Below are 18197 nucleotides of genomic sequence, written 5' to 3'. Positions count from 1 at the left end.
TCCATGTTTTGAAGAATGTTAAAGGAGATGCTGTGGAACATTGGGAGGAAGGATGCTAGACCAAAACATTCTATTTCGATGGGAGAAAAGTGCAAGAATGTAGACTGATGGACAGTGGGATACTTGGAGTAGTTATCAGCAGTGTGATTTCAGAAAAGAAGGGCATATCTGAGAGAAGGTGTACTAATTGGAGCTGTATTCTTAGCCGCAGCTCCTGATGGAGCCCACCAAGATGACAGGCCTGCATAAGAAAGTCTTGTGTGGTAGGGCAGTGCCCTGCTTGCACATCTTTTTTCCGTATTCCGTTTTTCTGCCAGAACCTTTCAGCTGATGAAAGGCATTCCTTCTAGTTCATTTCCTTTCACTTTTCCCATAGCTCATGTGGCCGTCAAAGCTTTTTAACCTGCCCCCATCCCATAATATCTGTGACACTAAAGGAAGGTAAATTTGGCATATTTGTGTAATGGCTTGAATAATAGCTCTGTTAGCCCAAGCCATGTCCTCTTTATTTATTATTACCCTAGAACTGCTACATTAACAGTTAGGCTGTCTCTGCTGACACATTTGCGGTGGTAAGGAGTCTGGATCAAAGTGTTAGGAACAGGCCACTGGGCTTGTTCTTCAAAGAACAGGCCTGTTCTTATCTGCATTGTTTTAATTCCATTTTAGTTGCAAACTCCAACACTGGCAGTGGCTCCCGCCGTGACTCCCTGACTGGCAGCAGTGACCTTTATAAGAGGACATCGAGCAGCTTGACCCCCATTGGACACAGTTTTTATAACGGCCTTAGCTTTTCCTCCTCTCCTGGACCCGTGGGCATGCCTCTCCCTAGTCAGGGACCAGGACATTCACAGACACCACCTCCTTCCCTCTCTTCACATGGATCCTCTTCAAGCTTAAACCTGGGTAAGAACCATTACTCTAACACCACCTTGAACGCTAGAAATCTCTTGCCACCAATGACATTACAAGTACTTTCTTTGCATAAGCAAAGGATACAAGTACTTTGTGGTCCCTTTATCCTAGAAGTGTCCTGGTGTTCTGTGCCTTTGGTAAATACCTCATGTTGCTCAGGTTGTACCTGTAGCTTCATAGCAGTTGGGGATTGCCTAGCATCTGGATACACCATGTGTATTCGCTCCAGCTTCAGTGTGAACATTTTTCTCTTGGGCAAACACAGTAAACTTCATCCCAGCGAGCAGAAGGACACAGAGAAAAGCATAGTCCCTAGTATAGTACCCATAATGACACCACACTGAACATGTTGCTTACTTTCTTTGTAGATTCCTTCCTCCCCTTTGTGTAAAAGTTAGTAGCTTGTTTTTTCACATAAAGCATTTCATTGAATTTTTTTTGCCAGATTCTTAAGTATTGATAAATGTGCTCCAAGCCTACCATCTCTTAATACTTGGATGTATATATTTTCTCCTGTTAATATTAAGATTCTTTTATGTGTGGGATTATTAGAAGAGACATTGGGTTCCCAACAGCAGGCTTAAAGAATAATGGGAAAATTATAGTAGTACCAGGTAGGAGTGTAGATTTCTTATCCAGAAACAGGGCATACCCCCCCTTTTGTTTCTCAGGTATGGATTTCGAGGTACTAATTTACATCCCAGATGGGGAAAGTTGAATGAGAGAAGTGGAGAATACATTTTATGAGCAAATGGCGAGGTGAGAGGGTGCTCTTATTTTGTGTTGATGACTTTAAATGAGAGTGTCCTGGACAAATCATAAAGGATATGCTTATTAGAAGATTCTACCTTTGCTCAGCATGTTTAAATGTGGTTTCAAGGACTTGGCAGTGAGGACTGAATTATAGTGAGTAGCATGATTTCATTTGGAGAGACATTTATACAAAACAAGAAAAGTTTTGATGACATCTATAGTATCTTATCAAAGAATGGTGTCTTTGAGTTTGAAGGCACGTTTTTCACTGGGTGTGTATGCGTGTACACGTGTACGTACACACGCGTGTGCATACCTGAATATGTATCAGAATGTGTTGTATTCTTACTAGCTGTCTACAGTGGTCAGGACTTGTTGCGCAGCAGTGTTTCTTAGCAACAAAAAGCCTGGCTCCAGTGTAGGATGACCAGGAGGGAGGGTGTAGGCTGAGAGAGGGAGGACTGAACATTGATGTTCACCCCTGGGAACACAGCAGTAGGGTAGCAGTATGTCATTCCACATGTGGGGAGCTTTCTCAGAGCTTGAGTACCTTGCCCCGCTTGTCTCAGAGTTGAACGGATTTTCTTTTTTTAAATTAAAAGCCATGGATTTTCAATACATATTCTTGTCTTTTTTTTTTAAAGATTTATTTATTTTGTTTACAGTTTTCTGTTTGCATGTGTGCCTGCAGGCCAGAAGAGGGCCCCAGATTTTTTTACAGATGGTTGTGAGCCACCATGTGGTTGCTGGGAATTGAACTCAGGACCTCTGGAAGAACAATCAGTGTTCTTAACCTCTGAGCCATCTCTCTAGCCCCCCAGTATATCTTTTGAACCAGCACATTAAAACTAATTCTATAAAGTTTTGTTGTGTGTTGTTGGTGCTGTTGTTAGTTTGTTTTGTCAAAAATTTTGGTTTTTAGATTTTTTTTTAAAAACTGGTTGTTTTACCTGCATGTGTGTTTCTGCACCCCTCATGTCTCTCATATCCAAAGAGGCCAGAAGAGAAGGTCAGATCCCCTGAAACTGGAGGTAGAAACAGTTTTGCATCACTATGTGGGTGCTGGGAATCCACCCTGGGGTCTCCAGAAGAGCAGCCTGTGCTCTTGTCTGCTGAGGTCTGTCCTACCTGGTTGTCTTCTAATTAACTAGTTGTTTTTTTTTAAAGGTGACAGCTGGTTTTATCCTGTGGTTTATAGTTTTTCAACTTCTGAACTTAATGCAGTGACTCTGGGTGTTCATACTGAATCTGAAAATGCTGCATGCAGGTGACCTTTTCTCTTTTCAGGCTATCTGCATTCACAGTTAGACTCAGTAGTCATTATGCATTATACCATTCCAGGAAAGCAGTTGACTTGCCTAGTATTTGTTTTTCTGTGCCTAAGAACTCTCAGCAGCCATTTGTTTCTATTTGTTTTGAGTCCATTTCATGTATTCTTTTTTAAATATTCTTTTTAAAATTTTAATATTTATTTATTTATTTATTTATTTATTATGTATACAATATTCTGTCTGTGTGTATGCCTACAGGCCAAAAGAGGGCACCAGACCCCATTACAGATGGTTGTGAGCCACCATGTGGTTGCTGGGAATTGAACTCAGGATCTTTGGAAGAGCAGGCAATGCTCTTAACCTCTGAGCCATCTCTCCAGCCCCCCATTTCATGTATTCTGTAGAATAAATTTTTCTGGTTGTAAGTTGTGTGGATGTCAGGGTAAAACTTATAATATTTACAACCTTTCCTACCTATTTGCTCTTAATCCTGATCTTAAATGCAATTAACAATGATGAATTGAATTTGCATTTTATCTTCTCTTTTTAAAATTGGTCTATAATACATTATAGGCCAATAGATAGTTCCTTTTTATTAGACCATTTTCCATTTTTGTGGACCTTTTGTCCTGCTACTCACATTTCATAGGTATTTGTTCCTGTTTAGGTTGTTACACATAATACAGCTATGAATATTATAATGCCAGAGTTTCTGTAGATGTGCTGTTTCTCTAGGAGTAAATTGTGTGTGAGCTTTATAATTCGCCTTTTCTTTCTACTTAGATATGATCTTACTTGGTAGCTCTGGCTGGCCTGGAACGCACAGATCTGCCTGCCTCTGCCTCTCAGGTGCTGGGTCGCATTCAACTTTCTTCTGAGAAACTGTAGGTTGGTGTGATTGATGGTTTCACTTCTCACCAGAAGTTTACATGGATTCCAATGTCTCTACTTCCTCAGTTACATATTTGGTCTGATTTGACATAGCTCTTTTCATGGGCATGGAATAGTTTTTCATGGTAGTTTTAGTTTTCATTTTGCCACTGACTTGTTATCCTAGATCATTTTTGGGAGGAGGTTAAGACAAAGACTTACTGTAGTCCAAGCTCTCCTCGGGTTTGTGATCCTTCAGCCTCCCAATTGCTTGTTTCATATGTTCTGGCTTTAGAGCATTGTTTTATGTGCTTATTATTTATCTGTAGCTATCTTTAAAATTTCCTCATGTGTTTTACTCATTTAAACCTTTAGCTTGGGGCTGGAGAGATGGCTCAGCGGTTAAGAGCACTGTCTGCTCTTCCGGAGGTCCTGAGTTCAATTCCCAGCAACCACATGGTGGCTTACAACCATCTGTAATGAAATCTGGCTGCAGGCATACATGGAGGCTGAATACTGTGTACATAATAAATAAATTAAAAAAAAAAAAACCTTTAGCTTACGGAATTGGAGAGGTGGCTTAGCGTCTGGGAGGGCTGATTGCCCTTCCAGAGGACCCGGGTTCAATTCCTAGCACCCACATGGCAGCTCACAACTGTCTGTGTCTCCAGTTCCAGGGGATCTGGCACCTTCACAGACATAGATTCAGCAAACACCAATGTGCATTAAAAAAAAAAAAAAGTAGAAAACCTTTGGCTTACTTGAGTTATAAGAAGTCTTTATGTTCTCATCTTTTACTTCTCCCATTTTAGAAACAGTGTCTTTAAATTGTGTCAGGTTTTAATTTTATATTATGTGTAGGTGCATGTGAGTGCAGGCACCCTCAGAGTCCACAGTCACTGGATCCATGGAGTGGTTCTTTGGGAGAGTAGCAAGTATTTTATCCTCACGTTTTATTGTTTTAACTCTTAATTTAATGTGTTTGTTTTGAGTTAATGCTGTCATCTTGTGGGGTAAGTGTTCATTGATCTTGGATGTGGATATCTAGTTGTTATAGTACCTTTTTATAATTTAAATTTTTAATTTCATGTACATTTATGTTTTGCCAGCATGTGTCTTTTTCTTTGTAAGGGAGGCAGAGCCTCTGGAACAGATAGTTGTGTGCTGCCATGTGGTTGTTGGGAATTAAACCCGGATCTCTGGAAGAGTAATCAGTGCTCTTAACCACTGAGCCATCTCCTTAGCCCATCCAGAAGCAGAATAGAAACAGGACCCGCTCTTTGGTCCCTTGTTATCCTGAGACCCATTGACTGGACACGTTTTAATGTAGTTTTCTTTAATTTAGGACTACCAAGATGTGTTAAGGTAGAGATTCTTTTATTTTTTTTTAAACATCTTCATGAACACTGCTGCCTCTATTAAATATTGGAGGTGAGAATGTAGCCCACTGGTTGAGTTCTTGCCTAGCATTAATGCCGAGTGTAGAGGGGAATGTATGGTGTGGGGTGTGTGTCATTGGGTAGTGCTTGGGTGAGCCAGTGGTGACAGAAGACAAAACCTTTAAACAGCAAGCACACCTCGACCTGGCTTTCTTTCAGCATACCTTCTTTCTGCCTTTGTCAGTGACCTGCTGACAGGGTACCTGACATTACTTTGACAGTTGTGCATTTATGCTGTTCCTTCCTATGCATGCTTATTGCGATCACCACATCTGCAATACCTGCTGTTCCACCGACCTTGTGACCATGTCTTTATCCTCCTCTCCCTAAACAGAGAAGAATGGTTTCTGACTGCAATAGAGAACAATCATTAGGCTGTTTTTTTAATTTAATAAATCCATTTGCATTCAGAAGTACTGTGAAATGTGAGGACCGTAGCAGCTTCCTGAAGAATGAGCAAAGTTGATGTAACTGAGTCTGAAAACAAGTCACACAGCGCTGTGACTTTAGGGCCAAGGGCCTTGCGTTCCATTCTGGCTATTAAGAACTATATGTATTGCATATCTGGATGGCAGCTTTTTCTCTCAGACTTCGGTTTCATATTAGGTAAATATATTGTTGAGAGCCATGGGAAACATCCACAGAGGAACTAAGTAGAGATAGATACTCAGGAGCTGTGGTCCACAGTAGAACTTGAGCAGCAGTAGTAGTTGTTATTTTAGATTTCATTGTTTTGACTGAGACCTAGACTTTTGAAGCTGGGTCCTGGAACAAGTCATAATGCCATAACAGGTACTGTTCAGAGCATATGGAGATAGCAATAAGTAGTTCTGGTCAGGGACATTGCTCATGGATTCGGGTTGCTGCTCACCACCGTCTTTGTGGTTGATGTGGTGTTTCTCAATACTTTGTTTACATTGATTGGAGGAAAACAACCTGGTGCTGGGAGGCACCTCAGTGGTAGAGCTTTTGGCTAGCATGCACAAGACCCTGATGGCAGTCTACTGAATGGCAGGAAAAATAAAATAAAAATTAAGACTTATGAACCAAGCTGGGTTTGGTGGTTCACACCTTTAATTCCAGCACTTGGGAGGCAGAGGCAGGTGGCTCCCGGAAACTGAGGACAGCTGGGGTTACATGGAGAAGCCCTACCTTTGCAAAACCACAATAAAAACCATGTGAACTCTAAGAATGATTGAAAAACAAGTCTTCCTGTTAACTTATAGGCTACTTTGTGCATGTGTGCATGTTGTCATTTGGAGCGCAGTGCTATCCCCGTGCATAGCCTCTACCACTGACCCACACTCCAGCAGTGCTTTACTTTTTGTTAAGCCCTTTGATCATAGTTCTATCTTACATGTTTAGGGACTCATATTTATACCATATTCTCCAATCAGAGCAGCAGTGCAAGTGACATGGAGAATCTTTATTGTTGCATAGTGTCAGATATTGTCCTGTGGAAGTTGTTAACAGCTGCTCACTGATGAGGACTTTGAAAAGCAGCCCTCTGCCTTAGATGCGAGCTTTCCAAATGATTCCTCAAAGAACAGCTTCCCAGAGTTTCCTCTACATAAATTCCCTCTCCTTATAGCAAAAGCAAGTGCTCTACCCCTGAACTATATTCCCACTTGTGTTTGTGCTGATCTTAAAGGGGGACTTGAGCTGGGAATGAAGGTTATTTAGGAATGGAGTGAGTCCCTGTAGTGCTGAGTGGACAAGCTCAGAAGCCTCAGTGTGCTTTGCATTTTCTGAGTTCTTACTGCAGGTACTCTGCCCCATTTTATTTATTAAGGACATACAATGTATTGCTCCATTCTTTTTACTTGATTTCATTTTTTCCTTTTTAGGTAGTGCTGGGAATTGAACCCAGGGCCTCACATATGCTAGCAAGTGCTCCATCTTTGAGCTGTATCCCCAGCACTACAGCACCAATTTTGCTATCAGTGGTTAAAGCAAAACAACCACCAAACAAACAAAAACCCCAAATAAATACTTCTTTCTCAATCTTTATACAAATGTTTTCTTCCAGATTGGTAAGTGGGCCTTATGAAAGTCACAGTAGTAGTAGAATTGTCTGATCAGTAACACAGTGGCATGGAAGAAGTGAGGTCATGCAGGCTTGTGGAGGGGGGCAGGCCGGGGTTTGTTTTCCTTTTAAATGAGGTTCCTCTAAACATGGACTCAAGTTTTTCTGTTCTGTAACCAACAGGAGGACTCACAAATGGCAGTGGAAGATACATCTCTGCTGCTCCTGGTGCCGAAGCCAAGTACCGCAGTGCAAGCAGTGCCTCCAGCCTCTTCAGTCCCAGCAGCACTCTGTTTTCTTCCTCTCGGCTGAGATATGGGATGTCTGATGTCATGCCTTCTGGCAGGAGCAGACTTTTGGAAGATTTTCGAAATAACCGGTACCCTAATTTACAGCTACGGGAGATTGCTGGCCATATAATGGAATTTTCACAAGACCAGCATGGGTCTAGGTAAGGACCTGGCTTTGGTAACAGCCTGACTGAGATTTGTACCTTAAATTCCATTCCTCAGATAGGTATATATCTCATCATAAAAACATAGTGCCTTCTGTGATTCACAGTACGCCTCTACTGTACCTCCTAGTGTCTTATTTCACAGGGATATGGGCATGGGGCAGCCTTCAAATATTTCAAAAGAGCTTTTATTTTTCTGGACGATGGACTTTGAGCAAACTCTTTTATGAGCGTGTAGCCTGTGTTCCTAGAATCTCTTAAAGTACTGTTGTTTGCCACTGAGCATGGTGGTACATACCTACAATTCCAGTACCCAAGAGGCAGACTCAGGATTGCCACAAGTTCCGCCATCTTGGTCTACACTAAGACCTGTTTTTTGTTTTTTTTTTGTTTTTTTTCTTTTCTTTTTTTTTTTTTTAAAGATTTATTTATTATATATACAACATTTTGCCTCCGTGTATGTCTGAACGCCAGAGGAGGGCCCAGATCTCCTTACAGATGGTTGTGAGCCACCATGTGGTTGCTGGGAATTGAACTCAGGACCTCTGGAAGAGCAGCCAGTGCTTTTAACCACTGAGCCATCTCTCCAGCCCAAGACCCTGTTTTATATACACCACCAACAAAAGTTGTACCCATCTCTATATTTGAAGAAACTGCCTTCCCAGGAAGCCCTGTGCATGTCCTGCAGTAGTCAGTACTGTAACATCTGTTCTTGGGGGACAGACACTGTCACAGAACAATGTAGATCCCCAGTTCTTAGGAGCACTTGCTCTCATCCCTGCCCTAGAAGGGAAAGCTCCAGGAAATATTTGCTCTAAGAGCTCCCTAGAGGGACACATGGGGTTTAGGGTCTCCCTGCTCCGTAGCTTTTGCTAGCTACCTCCTCTGAGGAGTGGAGGCCAGGTACAGAGGCAGCAAGGTTTTCCTCTGTAGTCACCTGAGTGAGTTAACTGAGTAACACTATTTCAGACACTAAAGAATGCCTTTCTTGGCAGATAGAAGGTATAGAATAGAGTGAGGACCATGAGCCTTAAGTCTCCAATGAGGAACTGTTTTCTAAAGATGAAAGTTAAGCAGAGCTGGTGCCATCCTGTTGTGCAGCACACTAGAACAGGAATACACTTTTGAAAGTTGGACCGTGTTAGGGGAATTCCCCCTTTCAGAAATCTTTTCTCTGAGAGCCTGAGATTGATTTAAATAGCCCGGCAGCCCAGCATGATGATGCACCTCTTTAATTTCAGCATTCAGGAGGCAGAGGCAGGAGGATCTCTCTGTTTTCTAGGCCAGCCAAGTCTTCATAGTGAAACCCTATCTAAACAGGCAAACAAAACTCACTGCACTTATTGGGCACATGGGCCGCATGTTGTAGAATTGATCTAACAAGTGATGCCCTTCACACCTTTGCAAATCATCTCTGTGTGTGGTTTGATTGCCCCTTCACTCTGTTCTTCAGATTCATTCAGCTGAAACTAGAGCGTGCCACCGCAGCTGAGCGCCAACTTGTCTTCAATGAAATCCTCCAGGCTGCATACCAACTTATGGTGGATGTGTTTGGAAATTACGTCATTCAGAAGTTCTTTGAAGTATGTCTTCATTCTTTCTGCCCTTTCACTTTGAGAATCTCCAGAGCATTTGATTTCTGTTGACTTTTTGAAGCACAGCTGTTCATTTCAGCCTTTAAATTGAAGTGATAGGGTCTTGAAAAGATTTTTCGTTTTTCTCCAGTTCCTTATCAATGTTAAATGCCCACCCAGATGTGCTCTGGAGGTATGGTTTAATAGTTGTCTCCACGTGGGGCCCAGTCTGGGCTTGAACTCACAGAGATCCATCTGCCTCTGCTCCTGTCTTCCAAGTGCTGGGGTTAAAGGCACACAACACCATACCTGGCCTAAAGAGATTGGTTTTTTGTTTTTGTTTGCTTGTTTTTTTTTTTTTTTTAAATCATGTTTATTTATGGGGGGAAAGGGTGCTTAAGGAGGCCTGAGACATTCAGTCAGTCCATTGTAAACTGCTTGATGGGTGCTGGGAATCAAACTCGGGTCCTCTGAAACACAGAGTGATGCTTGCTCTCACCGCTGAGCACTACCTCTCCCGCCTCCAGCACGGTGGTTCAGAGGCTTTAGCAGAATTACAATAAGACATGGTGGGAGTAAGGACTTGGCTTTGTATACCAGGCTCAGTGATTCCATTGTGGCCTGGAGTTGTGTCTCTGGGGGGCTTATTTTGGTCTTTGCTCCTTCTTTTGCCCATTAACTTGGTCATGGAAGTACGTTAGTAATGAAGAATGTCTGCTTTCTCTAATAACTTAACATTTCAAAGACTTGGGATTTATTTTTATTTTCTATTTTTATGTTAATATTGTCATTTATATTAACAATATTTACCATTGCCAGCAGCTTCAAGCTGTTGGATATTCCAATAAACTGAGAGAAAGAACCAGGTGTGGGGACAGTGGAATTCTAAGGTTATCTGCAAACAAAGCTACAAATTTCTTCTGGCTCATATTTGTAAAATGGTTTTAGAGTTGCTTTCTCAGACTTTACCTGCCCACTTTCCTCGCAGACACTTAATTCTCCGGCTTGTGTCTCTTGATTCTGGACTGTCTCTGCTCTGCTATTTTGTCACTGATATTAAAGTGACATGTGCAGCTTGGAGTGTCAGAACAAATGTGACATGTGACCCTGTGATCAGGAACAAGCCAAAGAGCCTCACTAGACAGTCCCATGATGGTTCCAGTCACACAAGAGCAAAGAGGATGCAAACTGGCCCTTAGAAGAACACTGTATAGTATAACCTTTTGCATTTCTTAGCTTCTCCTTTCAAAGGCTTCCTGTTTAATAGCAATAGTCCTGGAAAGACATCAGTTCATAAAAATGTTTTGTGTACTTGACTTGCACTTGGCAGAGTAACTTAGGTGAAAGGGCTTGCCAGCCCGACCTTCCCATGTCCATGGGCTGCCCTCTACAGCAAAAGTCATCACATCGTTTCTAGGCGTGTTAAGCCTTGAAGTCAGTCCCATCTCTGCTGCTGGTTTTGGAATAACAGGATATGGCTCCTTCCATTTAGAAATTAATACCTAATTCTTTAGGGCATTAAATTTTTTGCAAGATGACCAAGACATGGCTGAGCATTAAAGAAAGTTCCTTAGGTCAAAGCTGAGAACTGCTGGCTTTAGGGAACAATGGCTCTTTAAAAGGCATCGTTGACCCTAGGAAACAGTGCAGCAAGAAGTCGAGGCTGGACACAACACACGTTACAGAAAACTTTTGTTTTCTCTGGTATTTCTGCTTTATTTATGTAATGGTGTCTCTCACATTATGTCTAGTTTGGCAGTCATGAACAGAAGCTGGCTTTGGCTGAGCGCATTCGAGGCCACGTCTTATCACTGGCACTGCAGATGTATGGCTGCCGAGTTATCCAGAAAGCTTTGGAGTTTATTCCCTCAGACCAGCAGGTAATTGTAAGTTTCTTTTTCAGTTTTCTCTCGGTGTTTCTCTGTGCTGCGTGCAGTGCACTGTGGAGAATGTCAGTGTGGAGTCTCTTTGCTAGGTTATGTGGGTGCTTGTGGCTTTCCATTTGCAGAACAAGCAGGATTTGCCGAGTTTGCAAGTTTCTAGTGGATCTGGTGTTTTGTGTGAAAGCGTTTACAGCATCATCTCTTTGACCAGTGAGTAGCCTGAGTAGCTGCAGCTTTACAAGGAGGATGTAAACACATAAAATGGTGCTTAGCATTCTCCTCACGTGGCACTAAACTTTCCAAGAATCCCGAAGTTTGGTTCGGCTCACTTGCAATCTCCTTCACTATCCCTCTTGTTCACTGATCATATGCTTAGGCCTGCTGTGTCAGTGGGTGACATGGTGATGACAAAGACCTAGCTGGTCCTTGCTGCTGACCCACATTGTGGACAGGACAGTAGAAAATGGTGCTGCCCATGGAGGAGGCCCTCACTCAACTCATGCAGAATCAAGGCTGGGGATAGTTAGACAGGAGAAAGGGAACAGAGGCCCAAAAAGCTAGCTGCTGTGAGTGGGGGTTGATAGGGGAGTCATCCAAGAGGCCCACAGGTAGGGAAAGCACACTGCAACTGCTTGTGCCAGGTGGTGCCAAGGCCTCTGGCCTGCACCCCTCAGCCTCTGTGCTCTGAGCTCCCCCAGCCTTCTCAGTGGAGGGGTTGCTGTTGTCTGGCGATGATGACCCACTTGCCCTCACTGAGGACAAAGTTCGATAATGAGAATCTTTATTATGGACTCGTTCTGAGCCAGGCAGAATCCCACCAGCTCTGATTCAAACCCATTGAACTACCAACCAGTGGTGCAGATGGTGACAGTTGAAGGTTGGTGGAGCCCAGGGCACTTGGGGTGCGTCTTATAGCTAGGCTCTTGAAGATACTGTAAAGTGGGTGAGGTTGGAGACATAGCTCTGTGCCTGACTTGGAACACTGAAAAGAAAGCACTGTCTAGCTGAGTGTAGAGGTACATAGTGATCCCCGACACTTTGGGAAACAGAACCCCAAGTTTGAAGCCAATCATAGAAGGCTAGATAGCAAGACCCTGCCCCCAGTCTCTAAGAAAGGTGCTGTTTGTATTGGCAGAAGGGTCCGAGGCTAGTTTTTGATGTTATCTATTATTCACTTAGACGTTATAAATTTTAATGACCTCACATGATTGTGGCTTTTTGTTGTTGTTGTTGTTGTTGTCCCCCCATGGAAGTTTCTTTCTCTTGGATCATGATGGCTACTTACTTAAAAGACAACAGCTGCTCTGACCCTTTCTGTACTTCTTCCTTCCTTCCTCACTAACAAGTTGTCTTCTTCCAGGAGCTGTTGCTCTTCCTGCCCTCTCTGTCCTTCTCTCCAACTCTTTTATGGCAACACTGAGGGTTGAAACCAGGACTTTTTACAGGTTGGGTGTGTGTCCTGCCACTGGCCTTGGAAGTCCCCTGCCTAAGGTGGCTTCCTGAGCAACTGAGTCATGGGTTTATGCAACCAGGCAGGGAGCTCTTTCTTATATTTGTCTTTTCTCTGGCCCAGTTCCTCTGTGCTGCCCTGTTCTGAGTTTGGACTATTCTGCTGTGGACTGTATACTTTGTTTTAGGAGATGAATTTTATCCTTTCTATGTCTCCCAGGCAGATGGTTCTTCTTTTGTGCTGTGTTAGTAAGTGTTCTTTTGTGATCATGAATGTCTTCTGTTAGCTAACATTTCAGTTACTCTGGAGTCAGTGCCTCCGGGATTCACTCACACTGTTCATGAACAGTGCCTAGGTGAAGTTGCCTGTGGCATTCTAGCACAAATACAGAGGAGCACAGAGAAGTTAAAGCCCAGATGAAGAAGTTAAAGCCCAGATGAAATCCGTAGGAAAATGGGGAACCAACGCCTGCCCAGCCAGGTTCAGCATTTCACTTTAGGTGTTCTGAGGCTGGGAGTCTCAGGGAAAGGTTCCAGTACATACCCCGACACACACTACACTGCTTTTGCACTTTGTCTACTTACAGTCTGTATTTGCTACTTGGACACAATTAATGAACTGGGAAAAACCACTCCTGCCAACTTTAATCAATGCACCTTGGTGGAAAAATCACATACACTGGTAGTCACAGAGTGACTGCTCTGAAATTGTATTCTGTGACCCTTTGTCTTTCCCTCTGTCCTTTGATGCTACTGAAGGAAGCTGGCGGGGGCATTCTTGGAGACATGTGCTCCCCGTGCCTAGGCTAACCTTGAACCTCTTGGTTCTCTAACAGTCATCCCTAGGAATTCACCACCGCCGCCACTTCCTCTGTCTCTATAGATTTAGTTTTTGGTGTTTTAAGATGGGCTTTTTTACTCTATAGACCAGGCAGGCCTAGAACTCAGTGTCTATCTCAGGCTGGTCTCAAATTTGAGGCAGTCCTCCTGCCTCAGCCTCTTAAGTGTTATAATTACAGGGTCAATCCACCATTGACTTTTCTATAATTTTAATTATGTGACTTTGCCTGTAACTTCTTTTGCTGCTGGAAGGGCTGCAGGGGATTATATAATTGACAGATTGTTTCCCAGAAAATCCTGGCTGCATCATTTGCTGCAATTGCTTGGGTTTGAGGCTGCACAGTCTAGGTCTTTTTGAACAAGCTTTGTAATTCGTCTGCTCCGTTGCTGCCTAACATGATCTGTTGGGTGGAACTAAAGTACTCCCAGTTCTTGGAGTTATTTCTCACCTGGGCAAATTCTAGATCAACCCTTCATATTCGTTCGTGTGTTTGTGTGTGTGTGTGTGTGTGTGTGAAGCTTACATGATTGTCAGAATATGACAATATGACAGAGTGATGAATCGTATATTATAAATCCTGTGCATTTCATATAGGCGTTTTTCTATTTGAAGATGACAATGGTAGTTTTTTATTCTCACATAGCCCAGGTCAGCCTTGAACTTACTCTGTAGATAAGGCAGACCTTGAACTCATGGTCCTCCTGCCTCCCTCTCCCTAGTGTTTAGATCACAGGGTGTATCATTAAGCACGTTTTTAAAATAGGACTCATAGGTAGCATAGGATATGTGTGGCATATGTTGTGTGGCAGCTCTAGTCCTGCCTTACTTCCTGAGACCTGGAGTTACAGGTATGTTCCACTACATCTGGCTGGTGTCAATGTTTTTTTAGAGTCTCAGCAAGCCTTTTCCAAGTTTGATTTTTTTTTTTTTTTTTTTTTTTTTTTTTTGAGACAGGGTTTCTCTGTGGCTTTGGAGCCTGTCTTGGAACTAGTTCTTGTAGATCAGGCTGGCCTCGAACTATCCACCTGCCTCTGCCTCCCGAGTGCTGGGATTAAAGGCGTGCGCCACCACCGCCCGGCTAAGTTTGATATCTTTTAGGTCCCACTTGTTTTCTCTTGCTTGCTTTGTTGTTGCGTGACTATAGTTGACTTAATTTACTTTGATTGCCATGTATCTGTGCAGTGCTTTGCTGCTTGGTAGGGTGTGGGGATTGTCTGGGTGTTGCTGGCTATGATTCTGGTGTTGCCTTTTCTCTTTGTCTCCCATAGAATGAGATGGTGCGGGAGCTAGATGGCCATGTCCTGAAGTGTGTGAAAGACCAGAATGGCAACCATGTGGTTCAGAAGTGCATTGAATGTGTACAGCCCCAGTCTTTACAGTTTATCATTGATGCGTTCAAAGGGCAGGTAAGTAACTTGGGTTCGTGTCATCAGCGTCCATCTCATACATAGTGCACTCTGTAGCAGTTTCAGTGGTGTCAACCTGGCCCTGTTAACAGGTCTCTTCCCTTCACTCTCTGGGAGTCTGTCATGGAGTACATAGCTAGCAGCAGACCTGTTAAGATGAATTTAATATTCAGAGGATTTTTCCATGGATAGCTATTATTCCTGTCTGTCATCATCAATCTATCATCACACAAGACCCTTACTTCCCACCCCTCCCGGCAGGGTTCCTTTGTGTATCCCTGATTATTCTGAAACTAGTTCTGTAGACCTGGCCAGCCTCAAACTCACCGAGACCTGCCTGCTTTTGCCTCCTGAGGGCTGGGATTAAAGGTGTGCATCAGCACTGCCTGTCAATCTGTCACTTTCTTATACTATCACTTTTCTGAGTGCCTCTATATTAGGAATAATTAATTGTTAGTTTATTTGCCAAAAATAATACCTTCCTACCTTGGGGAAGTTACTGGAACAGAGTGGTAAAACTAACTCCTTTCTAGGTATTTAAATCTGGACTCTGGATTCTTTTGGGCATATGAATCTGAAGTACTGTTCTGTTTAAGTGAAAGCATGATTTAGAATTCTTTCAGAATGGGGGATTTGCTCACTTCCCACATGGCTGAGAAGACTCAGAACTTAGGGGTTTATTGGGAGTTTCAGGATTAGTAAAGCAGAGGGTGACACATTCATTCACTAAGACGCTATATTATTGGAGCTGGAGAGGTCTTTCAGTGGTTAAGAGCACTTACTGCTTTTGCAGGAGACCTGGATTCGGTTCCCAGCACCCCCATCACCACTCATTACTATTTATTTGTAACTAGTTCCAGGGGATCAGACTCCTTTTTGGCTTTGGTGGGGCACACACACATAATAAAACTTTAAAAACATTAAGTTAAGTAAAATGTACAGCAAAATTAAAACAAAGGAAAAAATGATTGTCCTGCTTTTTTGAGGGAGTGATGAAGAGTTAATGGGGTAGCCAAGCACTCTACCATTGAGTTTCATCTCCAGTCCAGGAGTTGAATGCTATCTTGTTGAACCTGTCAAAGTGTTGGCATCTAGATTAGATAAAGAACTCCTACAGTCAAAGGAAATGATAGGGGTGGGGGCAGATGAGCCAAAGGTGAATTAATACTTTACAGAAGCACAGATTAGCAGTTGATAAGAAAAAGTCTATTCCGTTAGTTAGGAAGAAAGTACAAAATGAGGCTCAGAAACAGACAGTTTCTACCGTGTACTGTAGCATTGTGCTTCAGGAATGTGAATCAACCACTTGGGTAACTAACCAGCATCTTCTTAGATTTCAGAATTTGTATTTATTTGATCCAGAACTTTGGTCTAGCTAACATTTATATCTGGTGAAAGACCCACTTAATATGTTTTAAACTGCTGAACAGTTTCCACACTGAAGTAAAAAATAAGAAATAGGATTTTTGGTGTTTGTTTTTCTTCCTTTTCCCGAGACAGGGTTTCCCTGTATGACAGTCCTAGCTGTCCTGGAACTAGCTCTTGTAGACCAGGCTGGCTTCGAACTCACAGGGATTCACCTGCCTCTGCCTCCTGAGTGCTGGGATTGAAGGTGTGCGCCATCACCGCCTGGCTGAAAAATAAAATAAAAAAAAAAAATTAAAAAGGGCTGGAGAGACTGTTCAGCATTAAGAGCACTGACTGCTCTTCCAGAGGACCTGGGTTCAATCCCCGGCACCCACATGGCAGCTCACAACTGTCTGTGACTTAAGTTCTAGGAAGTCTAACACCCTCACAGATATAAACAGACAAAACACCAATGCACATAAAATAAATAATTAATCAAACAAGCAATGCAGATGTCTGGACCAAAAAAAAAAAAATTTTTTTTAAAGTATCATGCTTTGCCAGTAGCATGCTTGGAAAACGTTCTAGACATACAGTGAATGCTTAGAAGTGGTTTTGAAGACTCAGTAAGTGAAATAAACTGATTTAGACCATGAATAGGCACAGTGTCTTTTCAAAGCTCACCTCAAGTAGCAAGTGCAACCATAGGGCCCTATAGCAAATGAGAGAACAAGCACTCAGTCTACTAATTGAGGTCCACAGCACTCACCACATGTGAGATGTGTTGTTGTTCTTCAGTCTTATTTTTTCCCTTGGTGATTTGAGGCAGACTCCTGAACCTCATGATCCTCCTGTCTTGGTTTTCTGACTGCTAGGATTAAAGGTATTCACTGCTGTCTCCACGGGAGTATATTTTCTTACATTTAGGAAAGGCCAGAATCAAGATTGGGTTTGTGGGCTGAGGATGCAGCTCAGTGGTGGGACACTTTTTTTTTTTTTTTTTTTAATTCCTCTTAAACCTAACAGTGCCTCAAGCCAGCCTGCATTTGTATGAAAGCATTCATATATATTCTCTGCTCTTTGTGTTGTGCCTCCCTATGCTGAATGTTTTCAGCCTTTGTCCTTACAGGTTCAGATGAGAACTTTACCAATGACCTCTCTCTGTAGATCTCGTTTTGCTGTTTGTTTTTGAGGCAGGGTCTCAGCTGTGTACTTCTGTCTTCCCTGAAGCAGATCCCTGTCTCTGCATCTAGAGTGCTGGGATTAAAGGTGGCACACTTTCTCTTCCTCTTGTTTTTCATCCTATGTTTTGGAAAGGCAATTGGTTGACATTCTTGATTCATTTTTAGTTTTTCAAGACAAGATTTCTGTGTGTAGCTCTGGCTGTCCTGGAACTCCCTTTGTAGACCAGGCTGACCTTGAATTTAGAAATCTGCCTACCTCTGTACCTTCGAAGAGCTGGGATTCATGATGTATGCCACCACTGCCTGGTGACACTCTTGATTCTTGACTAAGTGGATTTTTTAGTACTTATCTGTGAGGCAGAGGAGTGGGGTTATAAAGTAACAATACTGTCTTGGATCTTTCTGCTCCAGGTATTTGCTTTGTCTACTCACCCTTATGGCTGCAGGGTGATTCAGAGGATCCTAGAGCACTGTCTCCCTGACCAGACTCTCCCTATCCTTGAGGAGCTTCACCAGCACACGGAACAGCTTGTGCAGGTACTGCTGCAGACCCTTATGGGCTCTTGTAGGCCCAGAGTGTGTGTTTTGTTAGCAGAAAGTATCAACATATCATCGGTGTACTTCAGATCTTTGGAGCTTGTGTTCACCACAGCCCAGTTTGTGTTTCGTGAAAATAGGCAATGATTTGAAACCCTGACCTCTTATTTGGGGTCTGCACTCATTGTGTTCCTCTGGGTCTCTGCTCCATTGGCACAGAAGCCAAGTGTACTCATTGATTCTTCTTT

General features: G+C 42.8%; 1 protein-coding gene and 1 non-coding gene across 16 annotated transcripts in view; both read left to right on the top strand.

The window, feature by feature from the left end:
- The window catches only part of Pum1 (pumilio RNA binding family member 1), a 114441-nt gene that overhangs the window by 86499 nt on the left and 9745 nt on the right, over positions 1–18197 (top strand). For 9 of the 15 annotated variants that reach the window (XM_038334823.1, XM_038334822.1, XM_038334814.1 and 6 more), the window contains 6 exons: positions 670–906; positions 7458–7725; positions 9182–9311; positions 11054–11188; positions 14744–14881; positions 17824–17949. In XM_038334823.1, coding sequence (XP_038190751.1) covers positions 670–906; positions 7458–7725; positions 9182–9311; positions 11054–11188; positions 14744–14881; positions 17824–17949 — 1034 coding nt within the window. The remainder of the gene's footprint in view (positions 1–669; positions 907–7457; positions 7726–9181; positions 9312–11053; positions 11189–14743; positions 14882–17823; positions 17950–18197) is intronic. The other 6 variants (XM_038334824.1, XM_038334818.1, XM_038334815.1 and 3 more) reach the window with 3 other exon arrangements.
- Positions 11910–11992, top strand: LOC119818120. The gene has a single exon (XR_005286029.1). It is a non-coding gene; the product is annotated as a small nucleolar RNA SNORD103/SNORD85 (small nucleolar RNA).

Source organism: Arvicola amphibius, chromosome 6 (assembly GCF_903992535.2).
Source record: "Arvicola amphibius chromosome 6, mArvAmp1.2, whole genome shotgun sequence".
Classification (NCBI taxonomy): domain Eukaryota; kingdom Metazoa; phylum Chordata; class Mammalia; order Rodentia; family Cricetidae; genus Arvicola; species Arvicola amphibius.
The sequence above is the reverse complement of the archived record's forward strand: the minus strand, read 5'-3'. Positions and strand labels throughout refer to the sequence as shown.